Consider the following 23850-nt stretch of genomic DNA (forward strand, 5'->3'; position numbering starts at 1 on the left):
TTTATCTTTCAAATGTTCATTGTGGTCGGTTTCAGATGCTTCAGCTCTTTCATAATTCATAGTTTGAGTTCTTGTTTGTTCAGTATTAATTGTCAGCCTTGTAAATCCAAGCTTGACTGACTGTACATATCCTGACCAAGGAAAATCAAATTCTCACTTCGTGCAGTAATCTACACCTGGCTTTTCTGCCTCCAGCCATAAAAATGTACATTATATAGACTAAATGTTGTCTAAAATTAATGTTTATTTGCAACATAGTATAGCAAACTATTACATGATCAGAAACAAATTAATTTTAGCCAAAAAAATGTTTCTGTTTTTAATCCCTGGGGTTGCCAAAAATTTGTGATGTTAAAATGGGGTCAAGAGCCAAAAAAAGGTTGGGAACCACTGACCAAATACGTCATATTTTTATCCCTTTACTTAGACAACTGTGTGTGTCTGTGTGTGTGACCAGACGTGGCGCTGAGGCCTGGTTAATGCTGATCTCTGGGGTGGAGCTCAGAGGTGATAGAGACACCTTCTGGTAGTTGATTTTCAGGATCATATGAGCTGGTTCTCTTCGTTCTCTTCATTTCAGACTTCATTGCTGCATGACGTCCTGTGAAAACAGGTTGCAAAGCTGAGGTTAACAACCAAACTTAGGGAAGTTTAGACAAAATGCTGAGCACTTGGGTGTTCAGTTCAGGGCCCCTGGTTAATGAGACGTCACTGTGATGGTGAACAAAATCCAGTACAATTAATAGACTGATTTGTGAGTAGACAAATATCACCTTAGATTTGGGAATTAGGACCAGCCATTGTCTAAATAATTCACAGATTAATATGGATGAGTGAACCTTTCAAAGCTACAGTTTTAGTATCAAATTGCCCTTTTTGATGAAGCTCTTCCATTCAGTGTAAGTCAAATAAAAATGCCAAGATAAATTTATAAAAATATTTTGTAAATTATGAGGAAAAACAGCTGCAAGACATGATTTTGTAACTTACGGGCCAGTATGATCAGGATGACGATGAAAATGCTGAAGATAAGGAAAACGATGGAAAGCACGATAGCTCTGCCAAAGTTCCGGTTTAGATGACCTGTAAGAAATCAGAAAAGATATGAAGTTTAGTGCAACCTCTCCCATATAGAGTGTGAATTTCATCATTTTATCCAAACTGCACATAAGGACATAAAACAATCTGCATCTTAATACACAGGGGAGTACATTTCTATGCTCATCTTGGCCAATTCTTATTGCTCTAATTTTAATTGTGTGGACCTCTGCTCTATCCCTCTATCCCTCCTCTAATCAAACACTGCTGTCCATTGTGTACTTTATTTTTTATTTTATATTCCACATATGATGATAAACTGTGCAGTTAAAGAACCCGCTGGTGCCGCTATACTCATGTCACCACATCCTCATTTTGTGACTGAAAGCACATAGATTTTTCTCCTGAAAACCATCCCATCCATTTAACCGTACTCACAAAACTTAAATAAGACACTTCCACAAAACAGATAGGACACAATGACCTGAAAATCTGAGCAATATTTAAAAGGAATCGAGAAAAGTGGAAAGAAGCAAAATATATATTCTTAGAGACAATATATGGCTGTACACATTTTTTACTTTTGAAATGCAAATTTGCAAAGGGAAATTATTAAAGAGGCTGTGGCTGTATTTCAATTGCTCAGTTCTCAAAAAGTTGATGGAAATGATAAAATTTGTGGAACTTTCTTGAGTTTCATAAAGCTTGGTCGAGCAGCCCCTCCCTCACTAGAATCTACAGAAAAACATGTAGTGTCCCTAATAGTTTGGACAATCCAGTAATCAAAGCCATGTCCTCCATAAAATGTAGTTACTCATCTAGAAATGAAACACAGTATGTTTGTAGGTAAACTACAAGAACGAACCATGTTTCTAGGAATAGATGTTGGCATTTTCACATTTCCATCTCATGGATGGCACGTAGGCCTCATCACAACAAACTCTGATCCACTATGCACCATCTGCAGGATGATGTGGAGCCTCCAGAACTAATGTATATCTGTAAGATCCTAAAAATAATTCACACTTTGGTTTTACTGACACCAACGCACTGGAAAGAAACAATATGGACGGGTATATGTGTGTTACTTAGATTTTAGTCGATATAAAGATAAAATATCCTAAATAAACTGCTTCTACAGTCCATAACTACTAGACTCACCTTGGTTGTCCTCATCTGGAGGTCCAGTTGTGCTGGAGTTTTCTCCCTTTGTCATGTTGTTTTGTCCAGCAGAAACTGTTTAAAATGAGATACTGGTTTAACTTTGACACAGTAAACATCTTACCAGGTAATTCTTGCATACAGTACAACTAAGATCATCTTTACCAATATTGAGGATGATGTAACAGTGGTGGTCCAGCCTGGGAATGTAGCAGATGTATCGTCCACTGTTGGACAGGTGGACAAACTGCAGCTCCAGGGTCACAATTCCACCTTTCAAGCCTTCATGTTTGAGGTTGGCCTTGCCTCTGAACTTCTCATCCTGGTTGGCAACTTGGTCTTTTCTGTGTTTATAGAGGTGGACGCACTCTTTCACTCCATCTTTGGACCACTTGGACCACTCCACTGTTAACTTCTCCACATTGCGCTGGTTTTCCACAAGACAGTTTAAGAAGGCGCTGCCACCTTCTACTGCATCTACATGCTGTTCTGGAAAGGCTGTTGAGAAATTGACATTATATTCAAGTGTTATAAACATGGGCATATACTTCAACTGTGGAAAATAACCAGAAACAGTATCACAAAATCTACTGCTCTATAGGGCTGCAACGACTTTACTAGTTAATGGACCTTAAGTGACGTCATGGTGCCTATCCCATGCTAAAGGACGTATCATCATAGCCAACTGAAGTAGCTCAGAGACAGGACAGAAGCAGAAGCAGCAGCTGCATGGTGAATGACGGTGGACTACATCAAAACAAACTATCCAAAGTTTGGGAGAGTTACTTCTTAGAAAACTGCCACATGCAAGAAGTGTAAGGTGAGCCTGACGTAGCATGGAACCACTTCATCCAAGCAGGAACAGTTATAGAGGAAAGGTTTTGGAGGATTCAGATGCACCTCAGTAAGCAAATTATCTCCCATACTAGTAGCAGGTTAGTACTGTATGTGCATGTGTGAAGGATCAAAACAGTTTAAAGAATTATGGCATTTTGTCTGACAATTTCATGTTAAAATTTATGCAGCGTTAACAAGAAAACAGGAGTATTGGACAACTGTGAGCAGAAAAAGCAGATGTGTACTCCAACAGTGTTGAGACCCTATACACCACAAGGAGGAGAGAGGACAGAAACTAACTCCAACAAATGACTGCTCTCACAGAGTCAATTCTGAACATGAAAAAGTATTTTATTGCTGCTTGTAATGCTTATTGAATATTTGATGAAATATTTGTTTAACAATCTGTGTTATGTTTTCCACTTGCTGTGCACCAAATGTTCTTGTTAAAGGAAGGAAATATATTTGATTGATAAATATAAATAAGAGCCATTTAAAAGCAACAATAAATTTGATATTAAACAGTGAGGTTGTGTAATTATTATACTTTTCTTTGTACTTTTCTTCAGACAAGGTATAGTTTTTAGATGTTACCTGCTTTAGTCTGAGTGAGGTTGTGTGTCCTTGTAATGTAAGAGCACCATAAACGTAACAATTTAATACAACAGCAACAGGCGGATTTCCCTACACGTTTGACTCCCAGCTTCTATTCCTCTATTAAACAGCGGATCTTACACAAATATTTCACAACTTCTAACCTGGATCCACCTGATCCCCTCCACATGAATTTGTCACGTTTACCCCCACTTACAGCGCTCCAGTTTGCATTTAACGGATTTTGACCGACATCAGTCTGGTCAAAGCGAACCATTTCCAGGTCATGTGGACTGGTATATGAACTCATCCGCGGAGGAAGACCGGAGACTTCGCGTATTTCCGTCATATAAGACTGTTGTGTTTTTGTGCCCTCTCGAGCACCACGTGGCTTGACTTGCCAGATTGACTTCTGACAAAAGCAGCGTCATGCGCGACTTTAGTGACAGTAGCTGACGACTTGGATGTCACTTCCGTTTACCATCTATGCACCGTGCGTTTGTTTTCATTTCAGACAGTATGAATACTCGTGAATGTAAAATTGCACATTGTCAAATCAACATTTACGATATTATCATAGTCGCCCACCTCTAATTATTACACAGTTGGAACTATAGAAGTGAATGGCATTTGTTAAAGAACACAGCCAGTGACTGAGTGAGTTATACAAAGTTGTCAAACATAAACCCCAGTCAATTCCACTTGTTTAAACACATTACCATCCTTCTAACACTATGGACATCAACACAACTCACGAATGACGAAAAAACCCTGCAAAAATATATCCACAACTTTTGTTGTCAGTCGTAACCATCGTGTTTTATGATTGAGAATAAAAGTGTCATAAAATCAGAATGTCTCACTGACACAGAGGAATATCACACCCCAGTTAGAAATAAAACTAAAGCCACAATAATATTAATTTAACTTTATATTAGTTATAATGCTGGTAAACTCACCGGCAGCAAATGACATGAGGAACAGTAGAGTAAACACAGTCCCATTTAGAATTATTAAACAGACTCCCATCATAGCCGTAACCGTTCCATTGAGAAGTATGCTTTGTCACAAACTTTGCTTTTTGTTGCAGCCGGCCCGGGAGGACGCTGCTGTTGTAGGCGGTCCTTCAGCTCTGTCCTTATTGTGCACGCCTTAACTCATGCTCCACTCTGGGTGCAGTTAACTACCTCCCCTTTACCATCTATGCACCATCCGTTTGTTTTCATTTCAGACAGTATGAATACTCGTGAATGTAAAATTGCACATTGTCAAATCAACATTTACGATATTATCATAGTCGCCCACCTCTAATTATTACACAGTTGGAACTATAGAAGTGAATGGCATTTGTTAAAGAACACAGCCAGTGACTGAGTGAGTTATACAAAGTTGTCAAACATAAACCCCAGTCAATTCCACTTGTTTAAACACATTACCATCCTTCTAACACTATGGACATCAACACAACTCACGAATGACAAAAAAAAAAAAAAAAAAAAAATATATATATATATATATATATATATATATATATATATATATATATATATATATACAAATATATATCCAAGTTTATCGTCATGTGTAACCATTGTATTTTTTGACTGAGAATAAACCAAAGTGTCATAAAATCAGAATGTCTCACTGACACAGAGGAACATCACACCCCAGTTAGAAATAAAACTAAAGCCACACTAATATTAATTTAACTTTATATTAGTTATAATGCTGGTAAACTCACCGACAGCAAATGACGTGTGGAACAGCAGAGTAAACACAGTCCCAATTAGAATTATTAAACAGACTCCCATCACAGCCATAACTTTTCAACTGAGAAGTATGCTGTTATGGAGCCCCAGGCTGTAGGGTCAAAGCTGAGCACTGTTCTCTATCGCATGAGAATATCTCTCCACTACATATAGAATATATGTTATGGGATTTACTGACATCCCCGCAGCTGACGTGAAAACTTCTTTAAGACACATCACGTGGCTTCCCCTGCGCCCTATAAATAGACCCAGCTGCGCAGGGAACAGCTGATTCTCTGATTTTCACTGCAGATCAGACAACGTGAGAGCGTGAAAGACAAAGAGGGAGACGAAGGGTGACTTTTTGTGCGATCCACATACCTTCGGGTAGAGAGCTGGTCTGTGTTAGACTCCTCTCAGGGTGAAAAGTTGCCTTTTTTGCTCCCTTCTATTTTCTTTGGAGAAGTTGAGCTGAGGGTACTGAGCGTACAGCTGGTCTGAGGAAGCGACAAAGTCGCGGGTGCAGCCAGCGTCCTCTCTCATATCTCCTCCTTTTTTCTTTTTAGCGTGGGGAAGTTGTCCATTAGGAGGATTGTGCCGTATAGGTGCAGCTGGCCGGAGATGCGACAAGTCGCGGGCACGGCCAGCATTTTCCTCCGGGACGGCTTTCTTGCCATTTAAAAAAAAAAAAAAAAAAAAAAAAAAAGACGCTTCCTTGTATATTGTGTGTTGTGTCGGCAGTGGCACAACAGCGTCCCAAAGAAAAAGCTTCTCTCCCTATCCCCATTCCATGAGTCGATTTTTAGAAAAAAAAGGCAGACTCACAGGTAAACAAAGTTAAAGCTAACAAACTTAGCAAACAAAACGCCATAAACTTTTCCGGGTCACGTGACGGTGACGTCACGCAATGACGAGCCGGGAGAGTCCATTGTGCATGGGCTGTGGGGGGAGGATCCCCATAGATGATCCCCATGACTTATGTGTGTATTGCTTGGGAGAGGAACATGCATTGGCAGCAAGGGAGGATCCTGCTGCATGTATGAGTTGCTTTTGCATGTCAGCAAGGCAAAGGGAAGCACGTTGCCGGTTGTTTCAGAGACAAGGCACAATACGGGAGACCCCTACTGTAGGCCTACGGGCTGCCAAGCGGTTCAAGCCTATGGCTGTAGAAACTGGACAGGCTGGCATGGGCTCCAGTACCGGCCCCCTGACTGTGTATACAGTGGGGGGGGTGCGGTCTGTGTCCAGGTCTGGCCCAGCAGAGGTGGTACATTCTCCCCCAGGGCCCTCAGATGAGGAACGCCCCACATCCCCATTTATAGATGTGGAGGGGGATGATGAGGATGTTAACCTGTCTCCTTCGGAAGAGGAAGATAGGGTCGCGGCGGACCAGCAAGAGGAGGGGGAGCTCGATGAGAAGCGGTCTCCCCTCCTTCAAGGTCTTATTAGTAGAGCAGCAGCGGCTCTGGGTGTGGAACTGCCACCTTTACAAGGGCTGGGCCCGTCACGTTTTGATGATGATAAAGGGGGCTCTCAACCTTCAACACGCTTCTTGGTGCCCCTCCTCTCAGACTTTGAGGAGGTGGTCAGGAAGCAATTTGGGACCCCACAGGCAATGGGTCACTGGTCCGGGCTCTGTAGGGCCATGACTGCAGTTCACACTCCAGAGAGGATCGGCTGTGGGCCGCTACCCTCTGTGGATGCACCATTGGGCTCTGGTAGCTCCCTCACAGTCGGTTCTGGGGAAAGGGAAGAGCCAGAGCAAGAACTGCAAGGTGATGGACGGTTTGCTGGAGAAGATGCATGGGGCTATGGCAGTCCAGACAAAACTGGCCAACACGGTGGCCATATTGTCCCTGTATCAGCGGCACTTAGCCCAGCAGCTTTCAGAGGAGTCTGGGAGGCAGCTCATAGAGGAACTGCAACAGGTCTCCTCACTTCTCCCCAAGCTTATGAGAGAGCAAGGGGAGGCTGCTAGCAAGGCATTGTCAGGTTTCTGGCAAGCACGCCGCCATCTGTGGTTGTCGCAGTCCCAGTTGCATCCTGACGACAGGGCATGTCTACTCAGGCTGCCTGTAGAGCCGACAGCTATGTTTGGGCCACAGGCGACGGTGATGATCCACCAAGTGCAGGAGGCTCATCGTGCGGCTCGAGAGATGTCAAATGCCCTGAGGCAGACCACGGGCTGGCAAGAGGTGCGTCAGCCACAGCAGGTGCACCAACAACAGCATCAAGCTAGTCAGGCCCAGTCAGATCTGAGGGTCCAGCTGGAGGCAGGGCGGCGCAGCAGGAAAGGACGAAGAGGGCATGGGGGCAAAGCTCCCCAGGGCCCCAAGTCTCGGTCCTGATGCCATTTTTCCCCCTTTCCGCCCAAACCCTCAGGGGTCTCAGGTAGTATGGGAGTCCCTGGGGGTGGACCCCTGGGTTGTTTCAACAATGACTCAGGGGTATTGTCTTCAGTTTTTGAGCGCCCCCCCTGTGACTTCAGTACCTGCTTTTACCATCGTGGCAGATCACCAACACAGGGAGATCTTGTGCTCAGAGGTGTCCAGTCTCCTGGCCAAGAGGGCCATCAGAGGAGTGGGGCACGAAGACAGGCGGACAGGGTTCTATTCGCGTATTTTCTGATCCCAAAACGCGATGGGACACTCCGGCCCGTTTTGGACCTCAGGGGCCTGAACAAGTTTCTACGGCCCCTGAAGTGCAAGATGTTGTCCATACCGCGGGTGAAGCAAGCAGTCCTTGTGGGACACTGGTTCGCAACAGTCGACCTCAAGGACGCATATTTCAAAATTCCAATATGGGAGGGCCACAGAAGATTCCTCAGGTTTGCCTTCAACGGCAAAATCTTTGAATTCTGTGTCCTCCCCTTTGGGATATCGCTGGCTCCCCGCTCGTTTACCAGATGCATGGATGCGACCCTAGGCCCTCTGCGGCAGCAGGGTCTCAGACTAATGAATTACCTGGACGATTGGCTTATATGTGCTCAGACAGAGGAGCAGTGTCGTTGCTGTGTCCAGATGTTGTTGATGCACATCCAGTATCCGGGTCTGCGCATCAACGACAAAGAGTGCAATCTGCAGCCATCTCAGACCACCCAGTTCCTCGGTATGTGGCTAGATACCAGGACTGGGTTGGTGACATTGACTCCGGCCAGACAGGATTCCCTCAGGGAATGTCTGGAGCAGTTTCCGCTGGGGGCCAGGGTCACATGGAAGCTGTGTCTTCGCCTGTTAGGTCTCCTGACCGCTGCTGTCGGGTGGTGCCACAGGCTCTCCTGCACATGCGGCCAGCACAGAGGTGCTGGCCGCATGTGCAGGAGAGCCGCATGTACAGGCAGGGAGGCACAGGCTCTCTGCGCCTGAGCAGGTTGGCACAAAGACTGTGGACATGGGCATACAAGCAATTCCTGTCACTCAGGGCAATGCATGTGCCTGGTGTGGTGAATGTGGTGGCGGACCTCCTTTCCAGGAGGGGACCGCATCCAAGGAACTGGAGGCTCCACCCAGCAGTGGTGGAGGAGATCTGGCACCGCTTTGGAAGAGCGGTGGCTGACCTGTTTGCCTCGAAGGGGAATGCTCACTGCCCACTGTATTACTCCATCGAGAGAGATTTGCCTCCCCTGGGCTGCAATGCCATGGCGCACCAGTGGCCTCAGGGGCTGCTCTATGTTTTTCCCCCGTTCAGCCTCCTGCCAAACCTGCTAGGAGAGTTGCTGCCGCTTCCTTCCAGAGGATGCAGGGGTTATCCTCCATCCGAACCCAGCATTCTTACCTAAGGTGCTCACTGATTTTCACATAAGTCAATCAGTGGAACTGCGAGCCCTTAGGCCTTCTCAGGGGGCAGGCAGGGGTCCACAATGGTCAGCGCTGTGCCCGGTTAGGGCCCTCAAGATTTATATTCAATGGACAGCTGCATTCAGGAAAACTGATCAGCTGTTCGTCTGTTTCCAGCCTCAGCGTCGGGGAGAGCCGGTGTCTAAGGCTTGGCTTTCTCACTGGGTGGTGGAGGCTGTCCACTGAGCGTACAGTGAGACAGGTGAGCCGGCGCCAGAGGGAGTGAAAGCGCACTCTACACGAGGCGTATCCACCTCCTGGGCCTTGTGGCAGGGAGCTGCCCTCTCAGACGTGTGCGCAGCAGCCACATGGGCTACGCCAAATGCTTTTGCCAGATTTTATAGTTTGAATGTGGCCACCAGTACCTCCTTTGGGGAGCGTGTGCTGGGGGCCATGTCAACCTAAACATTGATTCACTGTGCCCCTGGCCAGTTGACCTCGGGCCTGGCCAGGGTGATGTCAAGATCCAAGTCAGTGGCCTTGCAGAGTGCGAGCCATCTGAGTGGCCTCTTCCTTGTACCCAGCCCCTGCGTCTGGCAGGGTTGGGTATGCAAGGATCACGTACAGCTGGTGGTGGCACATAGCGTCTTGCGGTGTCGCCACCTTATAGGCGTACGTTCTGTATATAGTTCTGTGGTGATTTTGTACACACTGTAAATTATGTGCACTCGGGGTGGTGACGTCTCATTCGATACTACCTCATGGGGTCGCTATTGGAGCGGTGTCTGCTCTGTCTCCTTGGGACCCTCACGGTGTGTCTTACAGAGCCCATAACATATATTCTATATGTAGTGGAGAGATATTCTCATGCGATAGAGAACGTTGGGTTACGGTTTAACCCTGGTTCTCTGAGAATAGAGAATATCTCTCCACATCGAGGCCGCTCGGGACCTGTTCAAATCAGAGTGAATCAGCTGTTCCCTGCGCAGCTGGGTCTATTTATAGGGCGCAGGGGAAGCCACGGTAGGCGTGGTGTGTCTTAAAGAAGTTTTCACGTCAGCTGCGGGGATGTCAGTAAATCCCATAACATATATTCTATATGTAGTGGAGAGATATTCTCTATTCTCAGAGAACCAGGGTTACACCGTAACCCAACGTTCTGGGCTTTCTCGATGTTGATTGGGCAGACTGTCGGGGAGGCGGGGCGGAGACGGGGCTTTCACATTCCCACAGTGTTTACTCAGAGAACAGTCAATGGCAGAGAGGGATAGCCCACGCATTAGCGGCTCTCTCTTCCGCCTGTGCTATGGGCGTCAACCTGTTGCTGTTGCTGTAGCGTGATTGGTTCGGTGCAGCGCTACTTAATTATGATTGGCTGTTCTTACTTCTGTCAAAACACGGACGAACCAATTCCATTGAAATTGTATCGAGCATATCTCATATTTCTATCGGAGAAAAGTTATTTCGCAGTATATATCGTTATCATTTTATCACCCATCCCTAATCTGCCCAGATTCATACATGAATAAAGCATAGTCCAGATAGAACCCGCCCCCCCAGCAGCACTTGTCTACATCAAACCAGCAGCAGGAAGATCTAAGCACCCAGTGTGTTCCCAACCAGCAGCAGCCATCCAGCACCAAAACTGACCACCCAGTTATACACCCCCACATGAGAAACAAACACTCAAAGACAAATAACAGAACATTTTGTCATATGCCATCACCTCTCTAGTAAGGAGAGTTTTATCAGTTAAATATTGAGAAAGTCCTAGATCTCTCTCTTACCTCTATGTTTAATGAAGATTTACATTATGGGGTCATGGCAGATTCATTTTATGAAGGAATTTTAAAGTTACTGTTCAAGCAAGGCGTTGACACAGGCACTTACCATTAATAAACACTGATTATAAGGGATTGGCCAAAAAATAATCACTAAGATATTGTGAAGGAATAGACCTGTGCAGTTAAAGGCTGCTTAATGTGGGATAATTTGAACGCTTAAAGAGAGCAGTTATACATGGATCTTGAAACTTTGCTGTCTAAAGATCCATTTTAGGACTGATATAGACAAAAAAAAAAAAAAAAAAAATCTGTCTGGAATCAAAAAATATCCTTATGCGTTTTCCCTCATAGTGGTGACTGTTTAAAAAGTTCTTCAGGATTAGTTGGTATGGAACATGTCAAGAATAAATCAAAGTTTCAGAGCATTTAGAGAACTACAACTAAATTACAGAACACTAAGGAAAACGGTAAAATTTGTCATTATTGTGTTGTGTAGCAAATATTGACTGGTATGTGGAAGACTTCTTTGCAGTAGAGAATACAGATGAATACCTTCAGTGTCAAAACACAAAGGAGTCTAGTTTTATTAGTATGACCTGATTTGTTTGGAGTATTGACTATATTTTTACAACTGCGTAACATCAGAATGACTGTGGTTGTGATGATAATAGCAAAATGTGTAAAAATGAATAAATAAATAAAAGATTCTGTTATTCATTTCCATGTTTTTGACAAAGCTACATGAAACCACTTGAAAAGGGCCCAAGAGCCAAATGTGGCCTGGGAGCCACAGGTTGTCCTTCCCTGGTCTCGACCAAAACAAGGCATTTGATTACATCTCACACCAGTATGTCTGGGCTGTGATGGAGGCTTATGGTCTTCCCATGAGTTTTATTCAGATGGTGAAATGTTTAATAAAAAGAAATAAAAAAACAAAAAACATGCTAAATAAACTACACAGCTTATAGAGTCCATATTTACCAGATTCAGTCTGTTTGTCCTCATCTTGGGGTCCAGTTGTGATGGACTTTTCTCCCTTTGTCATCTTGTTTTGTCCATTGGAAACTGTTCAAAATTAAATACTGGGTTAATCTTGACAAGGTAGTTCTTGCGTTAAGCACTCACTAACCAACTTTACTGATACAGAGGATGAATGAATGAATGAATCTGGAAAAAAAAAAAAAACCCACACAGATACAGACCAGACTCCAACAGAAAACAACACAGCATGAGGTACCCTTTTCCCCACAGGAATATATTTGAAATTAATTCAAATGATAAAAACATGATTGATTAACATGAAATGACCACAGGGTTTTTTCTCTTTGAGTGAACAAGGTGAGAACATTAGGAGACAAAGTGACAGGGTGCACATCCATCCAGGACAGGATGTCCAGGTCCATTTGATGTGTTATTAATGGTCACCGTCATCTGCCTCCTTCTCCTTTCCAGCAAACTGGATTTTCACAAAATGGATCCCAAAATGTTGGCTGTTGGTAAAACCTGTCCTGCATCCATTCAGCTCATTCACCCTTATGGCCAAACATCCAGAGAAGTGCTACAGAGTCCACTCTAAAGGACCAAAGCTCACCGACTGGAACATTGTTATATTTCTTAATCACTTCTCTTTCCTATATTACAAGCTTTTTACAACATAAAAATAGATCAATAACTATGATTACCATATTCCTTAATAATTTTCAAATAGAGTTGTTTCTTATTTACTTTGTCATCTTTCCCCCTAAAAATAAAAATAAAAGCACTGGTACCTTGGAGAGACAACAGTTTTGTGTAAGGCATTGATCAGCAGAGGGTGCTGTGTCACTGAAAATGAACACCCGAACATTTCTGTTTGATTTTCTTGTCCCGCATGGCATCTTAGTTTGAGTATCACATAATTAGTGTTTGAACATCAAGCTTAATGTTTAAAAGAACAAATACAAAGTAAAGGACCTCCATTTTCTCTGGCACTTAAGTGTTCCTTGTTTTTGGTTAGCTGCTACCAACTACAGACTGTACAAACTGCTCCTTGCATAGGAATTAATCAACAAGATATTGTCTTTCTCAGGCCTACAGTCCTTTTACAAAGGGCCATGAGCAGCAGCAACAGGAAAACCATCATTTCAAAACAGAGTTGAACAAGTTTCCCTGGACACATGTGATCCCTTATAAATTCCACTGAAATTCTGCTCTACAAACCTGCAGCTAAATGATCTATACATCCAGTAAACATGCCGTTAATGATGAAGTGTTGGCCTGTGCTGTAGCCCACATGGAAAACACAGTGTTTTTACAAAGATGCTGGCTATGTGAACTACATTTGATCAGACACAGATTTTTGTCACATCATGAATGTAAATCCTGATCGCAGGGTGCAAATATATCAATCATGCACAGTGTCTCAGTCAAGGGAAATAAAATTCTCACTTTGTGCAGTAATCTACACCTGGCTTTTCTGCCTCCGTTCATAATAATATACATTATACAGACTAAATGTCACCTAAAATTAATGTTTATTTGCAACATAGTATAGCAAACTATTGCATGATCAAAAACAAATTAATTTTTGCCAAAAAAAAAAAGTCTGAGTTTTGAATGTCTGGGGTCAAAAGAAATTTGTGATGTTAAAACTGGGTCATGACCCAAAAAGAGGTTGGGAACTACTGACCTAGGGGTTCAGACCACATTGATGAGATGGCTGAACTCAAATTAGTTTTTTTTTTTTTTAAATGAATGATTATTTAACCAGGAAAGACTCGTTGAGACTAAACACCTCCTTTGTAGAAATCAAGGTGTTGTGGCGAATTGTTGGAGGTTATGCGGTTCAGCTGTAGCCGATCATTATCATATATTCTGGAGCCGCCCCAAACTCATATCTTTTCGGTTAGAAATTCAGAAGTGTTTGGAAACTGTTTTTCAAACACTATCCCATTTGATGCTAAGACAATGTACTTGAGGGTTGGAGCACTGAATATTCAATCTAAAGCAGACGAATATGAAATAAGAATATTACCTGTTGGAGGGAGGAAGGCCTTGTCTAAGAAATGGTTCCAACCAGATGCTCCAACATTGAAAATGATGTGATGTTGAAATGACAGACAAAAAAAAAGTAGGCAGGCAAAACAAGTTTATTTATATTGCACATTTCATGTACAAGACAATTCAAAGTGCTTTACATAAAACATTAAAAGCATTACAGCAGGGAAGCAATAAAAGTATAGGAATGAGAAAAACAAACAAAAAAACAAAATCAGATAAATAGATAAAACAGATAAACAGATACAACAGATACCACCTTGTAGCTTAAAAGGAAAAGTGCAGATCTGAACTGATGAATACAAACTCTATTCAAATGCAGCTGAGAACAGGTGGGTCTTTAACCTGGATTTAAATAAACTGAGTGTTTCAGCTGATCTGAGGTTTTCTGGGAGTTTGTTCCAGACATGTGGAGTATAGAAGCTGAACGCAGCTTCTCCGTGTCTGGTTCTGACTCTGGGAACTGAGAAAAGACCAGATCCAGATGACCTGAGGGGTCTGGTGGGTTCATACTGAGTCAGGAGGTCACTGATGTATTCTGGTCCTGAACCATTCAGAGCTTTATAGACTAGCAACAGAACTTTAAAGTCTATCCTGTGGTAGACAGGCAGCCAGTGGAAGGACCTCAGAGTTGGACTAATGCAGTAGTAAGTAGGATAAAGATTCTAGTCAAATTCTGCAATACTTTACATTTTTATCCTTTTAATTTGACAACCGTGTGTGTCTGTGTGTGTGTAACCAGACATGGTGTTGAGGCCTGGTTAATGCTGATCTCTGGGGTGGAGCTCAAAGGACACCTTCTGGTAGTTGATTTTCAGGAGCATATGAACGACGTCCTGTGAAAACAGGTTGCAAAGCTGAGGTTAACCAAATTTAGGGAAGTTTAGACAAAATGCTGAGCACTTGGGTGTTCAGTTCAGGGCCCCTGGTTAATGAGACATCTCTGTGATGGTGAACAAAATCCAGTACAACTAATAGATTGATTTGTGAGTAGACAAATATCACCTCAGATTTGGGAATTAGGACCAGCCATTGTCTAAATAATTCACAGATTAATATGGATGAGTGAACCTTTCAGCGCTACAGTTTCAGTATCTAATTGCCCTTTTTGACGAAGCTCTTCCATAAGTAAGTCAAATTAAAATGCCAAGATAAATTTATAAAAATATTTTGTAAATTATGAGGAAAAACAGCTGCAAGACATGATTTTGTAACTTACGATATATGATCAGGATGACGATGAAAATGCCAAAGATAAGGAAAACGATGGAAAGTATAATAGCTCTGCCAAAGTTCCGGTGTAGATGACCTGTAGGAAATCAGAAAAGATATGAAGTTTAGTGCAACTTCTCTCATATAAAGTGTGAATTTTATCATTTTATCCAAACTGCACATAAGGACATAAAACAATCTGCATCTTAATACACAGGAGAGTACATTTCTATGCTCATCTTGGCCAATTCTTATTGCTCTAATTTTAATTGTGTGGACCTCTGCTCTGTGACTAATGAAACGCTGCTGTCCATTGTGTACTTTATTTTATATTCCACATTTGATGATAAACTCTGTGTGGTTAAAGAAGTCGCTGGTGCCGCTATACTCCTGTCACCACATTCCCATTTTGTGACTAAAAGCACATAGATTTCTCTCCTGAAAACCATCCCATCCATTTTACCGTACTCACAAAACTTAAATAAGACACTTCCACAAAACAAAAAGGACACAATGACCTGAAAATCAAAGCAATATTTAAAAGTGTCATGGACCAAGCAGTCAAACCACAAAACACAGGTTTAAAGTTCTGAAAAAGGGGATTTGTTTCACAGAAAAATATCTTTACAAAACAAATAACTGACATCAGAGTTATAGAGCCCTTAAAAGAGGTCAACAAAATACAACTCTACCGAAGAAAATGCTAACAAACCTAGACATCAACTCAACTAACAGACCTGCCAGACTGAGACACTGGGGCAACATGTACAGTACAGGCCAAAAGTTTGGACACACCTTCTCATTCTTTGCATTTTCTTTATTTTCATGACTATTTACATTGTAGATTCTCACTGAAGGCATCAAAACTATGAATGAACACATGTGGAATTATGTACTTCACAAAAAAGTGTGAAATAACTGAAAACATCTCTTATATTCTAGTTTCTTCAAAGTAGCCACCCTTAGCTCTGATGACTGTTTTGCACACTCTTGGCATTCTCTTGATGAGCTTCAAGAGGTAGTCACCTGAAATGGTTTCCCAACAGTCTTGAAGAAGTTCCCAGAGATGCTTAGCACTTGTTGGCCCTTTTGCCTTCACTCTGCGGTCCAGCTCACCCCAAACCATCTCGATTGGGTTCAGGTCCGGTGACTGTGGAGGCCAGGTCATCTGGCGCAGCACCCCATCACTCTCCTTCTTGGTCAAATATCCCTCACACAGCCTGGAGGTGTGTTTGGGGTCATTGTCCTGTTGAAACATAAATGATGGTCCAACTAAACGCAAATCGGATGGAATGGCATGTCACTTCAGGATGCTGTGGTAGCCATGCTGATTCAGGTTGCCTTCAATCTTGAATAAATCCCCAACAGTGTCACCAGCAAAGCACCCCCACACCATCACACCTCCCCCTCCATGCTTCACGGTGGGAACCAGGCATGTAGCATCCATCCGTTCACCTTTTCTGCGTCGCACAAAGACACGGCGGTTGGATCCAAAGATCTCAAATTTGGACTCATCAGACCAAAGCACAGATTTCCACTGGTCTAATGTCCATTCCTTGGGTTTCTTGGCCCAAATAAATCTCTTCTGTTTGTTGCCTCTCCTGAGCAGTGGTTTCCTAGCAGCTATTTGACCATGAAGGCCTGATTCACGCAGTCTCCTCAGTTGTTGTAGAGATGTGTCTGCTGCTAGAGCTCTGTGTGGTATTCATCTGGTCTCTAATCTGAGCAGCTGTTAATTTGCGATTTCTGAGGCTGGTGACTCAGATGAACTTATCTTCAGCATCAGAGGTGACTCTCGGTCTTCCTTTCCTGGGGCGGTCCTCATGTGAGCCAGTTTCGTTGGAGCGCTTGATGGTTTTTGCGACTGCACTTGGGGACACATTCAAAGTTTTTGAAATTTTCTAGACTGACTGACCTTCATTTCTTAAAGTAATGATGGCCACTCGTTTGTCTTTACTTAGCTGATTGGTTCTCGCCATAATATGCATTCTAACAGTTGTCCAATCGGGCTGTCAGCTGTGCATCAACCTGACTTCTGCACAACACAACTGATGGTCCCAACCCCATCAATAAGGCAAGAAATTCCACCAAGTAACCCTGACAAGGCACAGCTATGAAGTGAAAACCATTTCAGGTGACTACCTCTTGATGCTCATCAAGAGAATGCCAAGGGTGTGCAAGGCAGTCATCAGAGCTAAGGGTGGCTACTTTGAAGAAACTAGAATATAAGAGATGTTTTCAGTTATTTCACACTTTTTTGTTAAGTACATAATTCCACATGTGTTCATTCATAGTTTTGATGCCTTCAGTGAGAATCTACAATGTAAATAGTCATGAAAAAAAAGAAAATGCGAAGAATGAGAAGGTGTGTCCAAACTTTTGGCCTGTACTGTATACTCGTAGATCAAACCAGTTCCTGAGTTCATACTTCTTCCTACTCCTTTTCGACCATGCAAAATTCAGACTTGTATGTGCTTCGAGATACATTCTGTCCATTTGAATGTTTTATTTTGTTATTATTATTATTATTATTATTATTATTTTTTTTTTTTGCATGTTCGAAATAAATAAATAAATCAAAACCACAGTTTACACACAGTGGGAAAGTAAATAGACATAAACTAAGAGCAACACAAAGAAACCATAATCCTCTCCCTGATGTACAAGTTCTTAGTCTGGTCCATGGGAGGGACTTCAGCATAAAACCCTGATCTGCCCTCATCCCCATATTTTGTCTGCAAACAGGAAATGCCACCCAGCAGCCAGGTAACTCAAAGAAAAGAAAATGAATTAATAGCAAAATGACAAACAATGTAAACTAAATGTGCATGCTCCATCTAGCGACAGTGTGTTATCAAAGTGCTAATAAACCAATTTTAAACAAAACAAACTATGAGTGTTGTGTGTAAACCAAGTCACTGCAGCTCAACATAACTCAACATGTGGTGGTGATGTTTTGTGAATGTGGCTGCTGCAACATTTTGTGTGGCTGTGGGCACGGCCATCACAAAAAGGAATCAAGAAAAGTGGAAAGAAGCAAAATATATATTCTCAGACACAATATATGGCTCTAGACCTTTTTTACTTTTGAAATTCAAATTTGCAAGGGGAAATTATTTAAGAGGCTGTGGCTGTTTCAGTTGCTCAGTTTTCAAAAAGTTTATGGGAATGATAACATTTGTGGAACTTTCTTGAGTTTCATAAAGCTTGATTGAGCCCCTCCTCCGTAAAACATTAATGCACATACTGAGACAGGAATATCAGATCCACCAAGGCCTTTACTTCCACTGTTTCCTGCAGCCAAGTGTTATGGAACCAACACCACCACTTTCTGATGAGGCCACTGTTTTGCTCAATTCATACTCTGTGATAAAAATGTGCTTCAGATTCACTACAATCTACAGAAACACATGTAGTGTCTAATAGTTTGGACAATCCAGTAATCGAAGCCATGTCCTCCATAAAATGTAGTTACTCATCTAGAAATCAAAGACAGTATGGTTTGTAGGTAAACTACAAGAATGAACCATGTTTCTAGAAATAGATGTTGGCCTTTTCACATTTCCATCTCATGGATGGCGCGTAGGCCTCATCATAACAAACTCTGATCCACTATGCACCATCTGCAGGATGATGTGGAGCCTCCAGAACTAATGTATATCTGTAAGACCCTAAAAATAATTCACACTTTGGTTTTACTGACACCAACGCACTGGAAAGAAACAATATGGACGGGTATATGTGTGTTACTTAGATTTTAGCTGACACAAAAATAAAGATAAAATATCCTAAATAAACTGCTTCTACAGTCCATAATTACTAGACTCACCTTGGTTGTCCTCCTCTGGAGGTCCAGTTGTGCTGGAGTTTTCTCCCTTTGTCATGTTGTTTTGTCCAGCAGAAACTGTTTAAAATGAGATACTGGTTTAACTTTGACACAGTAAACATCTTACCAGGTAATTCTTGCATACAGTACAACTAAGATCATCTTTACCAATAGTGAGGATGATGTAACAGTGGTGGTCCAGCCTGGGAATGTAGCAGACGTATCGTCCACTGTCGGACAGGTGGACAAACTGCAACTCCAGGGTCACATTTCCCCTTTTCAACCCTTCATGTTTGAGGTTGGCCTTGCCTCTGAACTTCTCATCCTGGTCGGCAACTTGGTCTTTTCTGTGTTTATAGAGGTGGACGCACTCTTTCACTCCATCTTTGGACCACTTGGACCACTCCACTGTTAACTTCTCCACATTGTGCTGGTTATCCACAAGACAGTTTAAGAAGGCGCTGCCACCTTCTACTGCATCTACATGCTGTTCTGGAAAGGCTGTTGAGAAATTGACATTATATTCAAGTGTTATAAACATGAGCATATATTTCAACTATCGAAAATAACAAGAAACGGTATCACAAAATCTACTGCTCTATAGGGCTGCAACGACTTTACTAATTAATGGTTCTTAAATGACGTCATTGTGCGTATCCCATGCTAAAGGACGCATCATCATAGCCAACTGAAGTAGCTCAGAGACAAGACAGAAGCAGAAGCAGCAGCTGCATGGTGAATGACAGTGGACTACATCAAAACAAACTATCCAAAGTTTGGGAGAGTTACTTCTTAGAAAACTGTCACATGCAAGAAGTGTAAGGTGAGCCTGACGTAGCATGGAACCACTTCATCCAAGCAGGAACAGTTATAGAGGAAAGGTTTTGGAGGATTCAGATGCACCTCAGTAAGCAAATTATCTCCCATACTAGTAGCAGGTTAGTACTGTATGTGCATGTGTGAAGGATCAAAACAGTTTAAAGAATTATGGCATTTTGTCTGACAATTTCATATTAAAATTTATGCAGCGTTAACAAGAAAACAGGAATTATGGACAACTGTGAGCAGAAAAAGCAGACGTGTACTCCAACAGTGTTGAGACCCTATACACCACAAGGAGGAGAGAGGACAGAAACTAACTCCAACAAATGACTGCTCTCACAGAGTCAATTCTGAACATGAAAAAGTATTTTATTGCTGCTTGTAATACTTATTGAATATTTAATGAAATATTTGTTTAACAATCTGTGTTATGTTTTCCACTTGCTGTGCACCAAATGTTCTTGTTAAAGGAAGTAAAATATATTTGATTGATAAATATAAATAAGAGCCATTTAAAAGTAACAACAAATTTGATATTAAACAGTGAGGTTGTGTAATTATTAAACTTTTCTTTTGTTCAGACAAGGTATAGTTTTTAGATGTTATCTGCTTTAGTCTGAGTGAGGTTGTGTGTCCTTGTAATGTAAGAGCACCATAAACGTAACAATTTAATACAACAGCAACAGGCGGATTTCCCTACACGTCTGACTACCGGTTTCTATTCCTCTATTAAACAGCGGATCTTACACAAATATTTCACAACTTCTAACCTGGATCCACCTGATCCCCTCCACATGAATTTGTCACGTTTACCCCCACTTACAGCGCTCCAGCTTGCATATAACGGATTTTGACCGACATCAGTCTGGTCAAAAGCGAACCATATCCAGGCTAGTCATGTTATCATGTGGACCCACGTCTGATATGAACTCATCCGCGGAGGGAGACCAGAGACTTCCGCGTATTTCCTCCATGTGAGACTGTTGTGTTTTTGTGCCTGATTGGCTTCTGAATCACTCATTCAGTGACAGTCACTGAGGACTTCACCATCTATGCACCGTGCGTTTGTTTTCATACCGAGACAGTATTGTGATACCCTGTGTTAAGCATGCTAAGAGTGTTTTTGTGTTTCTGCATTATGTGGGAATTCATGTTCAGGCTGTGACTGTTACCTGCTTCCTGAGTCTTGGCTGTGTGCGCGCATGCCCAGAGAGAGTGGGGAGAAAAAGAAAAGAGACGCGCGGTTTGTACTAAAGCCTGAATCCAGTGGAACTGTACTCTGTCTCGGGTGTCATCGACTTCAGGGCTATCACTGTTAAAAACTCCACTTCCTGGTTGGGGAGGGGCAGGACCTCGCCTCACCTATCAGGCCACACCCAACCATTTAAGAGGAAGGACCAGGCCCAGACCATGCTCTTTTCCCTTTGTTTGACTGGGAGCATGTGGCCTGAAGAGAAGACCAAGACTTAAATGCACAGACTGGATGGATGCATACTTGAGTGAGTTGTATTTTGTGTTATTGTTAATTGAATATCTTTGAAAGTGTTTGGAATTGTTTAGTAATACAGTTATTGTTTCCCTTTGTTTAAGATCTAAAAATAATCTCATCCATGTCAATCCAAATCATCCTACCCATGTCATCACCTGAACTGTTCCACCTGTATATAATCTGCATGAAGAGAAAATAAAGCATTAAACGGAATCCCTGACCAGTTTTCATATCTGACCGTATGCTAATGCAGAAGTTTTAAATATTCCAACACAAATCAGCCTTCAACATCAACCTTCATAGTTTTACAATCACAGTATTTACGCTTTAATGTAAAATTGCACATTGTCAAATCAACATTTACGATATTATCATAGTCGCCCACCTCTAATTATTACACAGTTGGAACTATAGAAGTGAATGGCATTTGTTAAAGAAAACAGCCAGTGACTGAGTGAATTATACAAAGTTGTTAAACATAAACCCCAGTCAATTCAACTTGTTTAAACACATTACCATCCTTCTAACACTATGGACATCAACACAACTCACAAATGACAAAAAAAAAAAAAGATAAATAAAATAAATAAATGATGTGTTTTATGATTGAGAATAAAACCTAAAATCAGAATGTTTCATTAACACCGAGGAATATCACACCCCAGTTAGAAATTAAACTAAAGCCACAATAATATTAATTTAACTTTATATTAGTTATAATGCTGGTAAACTCACTGGCAGCAAATGACGTGTGGAACAGCAGAGTAAACACAGTCCCATTTAGAATTATTAAACAGACTCCCATCACAGCCATAACTGTTCAACTGAGAAGTAAAACGTCCTACAGTTGACTGACTCGTGTTCTCCTTCCTATCTATTGCAGCCGGGAGGAGGCTTGCCGTCCTTCAGTGAATGACATGACAAATACTACAGCACAAGTTGATGTTACAAAGATTTCCCGCAGCATGGCAGGTCTAAATCTTGTGCCTGTCTGCGCCTGCGTCAACCTAAGTTGCCGTGGCTCATGGGCGTTTTTAGTCCATTTTTGGGAGTGCTGACGCAAAAACCAACCTGCTCAACTTGACGGAGAATCGCAGTAAACACAGCGAGACCGGGACATGTGAAATATGAAATTAAATGAAGGACAACTGGACTGGACATGGATCCGTACGAGCTACCAAAGAACAAGTAGTCCATGAACACTGACATGTGGACAGAAATCGTGTATCCTAACATCCAGGGTGTAGGGGATCATCGCTTTTTTTTTTAACCTGAAAAATATACATGGTTTCATCATTACTCACAACCAGGGTCTAAAACTAGGCAGAGAACCAACTGATCCAAAGTCCATTTACAGTAGACCGTGTACTGACCCCTGTGAATATATGCATGATCTACTGGTACTGAGGGGATTTACATCTAGTCAATATCAAGTACTTTATACAACAGAGCTACAACTGCTTTGGACGAGCAGGGTACGACTGTATTCTTGTAAAGTGGACCGGTTGGGCGAACTCCCATGAACCCTCGAGCACCCGATGGAGGGTATAGAGCTGGTCCAGTGTTCCGCGACCAGGATGAAAATCATGTCCATTCTTAACATGCTAGAAAAATGTCAAAACCATATACAGTACATGGTTGAAACGTAATATTTTAACAACAAAAATACAGCACTCCCCCACCCATCTTGTCTCGAAAATGGTTTGATCCACCCCATCCCTCCCCCCTTTCCCTGATGGACTCTGGGCTCCACCTGTAGAGCAGTGTGCAGGCGCTGCCTTCTAGAGTTGGGTACAGCAGTGGCAGAGGTGGGTAGAGTAGCCAAAAATTATACTAAAGTAAAAGTACTGTTACTTTAGAAAAATATTACTCAAGTACAAGTAAAAAGTAGTCATCCAAATAATGACTCAAGTAAAAGTAAAAAAGTACTTAATGAAAAAATAATTCAGGTACTGAGTACTTCCTGAGTAACATACTTATTGATCTTTTAAATTCAACAATTAATAAATGAAATGTTAAAATAAAATATATAAAATATATATGGGAACATTACAGCTACTTACAAGTGTACCTCGTAAAAATCATTGTTGGTTACATCACATTAATATCTTATTTGTTCTTATGGAGGCAGATACTGTGCATGGTTTTCTATTTACTTATACGAGTTAGCCTAGATGTCTTTGAACATATCTTCCCCTTCTGTTGAATATTAAACAAACTGTATTACAAACAGCACTAGACTGTCCACAGCCAAAACTAAGCTTATTTCAACTTAACATGACGTGGTTTCTCAAATTTGAAGTAGACTTCTTATAGGCTGAAATGTCGACTTGTTTGGGTAGACAAATGTGCAAAGGGAAATTGTTAAAGAGGCTGTGGCTGTGTTTCAATTGCTCAGTTTTCAAAAAAATCTTGGTTGAGCCCCCCGCAGCCCAAACATTAGTGGCTCGCTCTTCCGCCTGTGCTGTGGGCATCAACCTGTTGCCATGTCTGTAGCATGACTGGTTTGGTGCAGCGTTTCTTAATT

General features: G+C 42.1%; 1 protein-coding gene across 1 annotated transcript; it reads right to left on the reverse strand.

The window, feature by feature from the left end:
* Positions 1-304: 304 nt before the first annotated feature.
* LOC115418390 (uncharacterized) lies at positions 305-22398 on the reverse strand. Its single transcript, XM_030132847.1, has 7 exons — positions 22059-22398; positions 19181-19513; positions 11920-12003; positions 2365-2697; positions 2200-2274; positions 991-1083; positions 305-601 (listed from the first exon to the last, which is right to left on the reverse strand). Exons 1-7 carry the CDS (start codon positions 22135-22137, stop codon positions 477-479), a joined length of 1122 nt encoding a protein of 373 aa, XP_029988707.1. The 5' UTR covers positions 22138-22398; the 3' UTR covers positions 305-476.
* Between the last annotated feature and the right edge of the window lie 1452 nt (positions 22399-23850).

Source organism: Sphaeramia orbicularis, chromosome 1, assembly GCF_902148855.1.
Source record: "Sphaeramia orbicularis chromosome 1, fSphaOr1.1, whole genome shotgun sequence".
NCBI lineage: Eukaryota > Metazoa > Chordata > Actinopteri > Kurtiformes > Apogonidae > Sphaeramia > Sphaeramia orbicularis.

Coding starts and splice junctions, on each gene's coding strand:
- LOC115418390 (XM_030132847.1), bottom strand. CDS start 22,137: ATGGCTGTGATGGGAGTCTGTTTAATAATTCTAAATGGGACTGTGTTT. Junction 19,514..22,058: donor CCACACGTCATTTGCTGCCA/GTGAGTTTACCA, acceptor ATTTCTCAACAG/CCTTTCCAGAACAGCATGTA. Junction 12,004..19,180: donor TTACATCATCCTCACTATTG/GTAAAGATGATC, acceptor AATTTTGAACAG/TTTCCAATGGACAAAACAAG.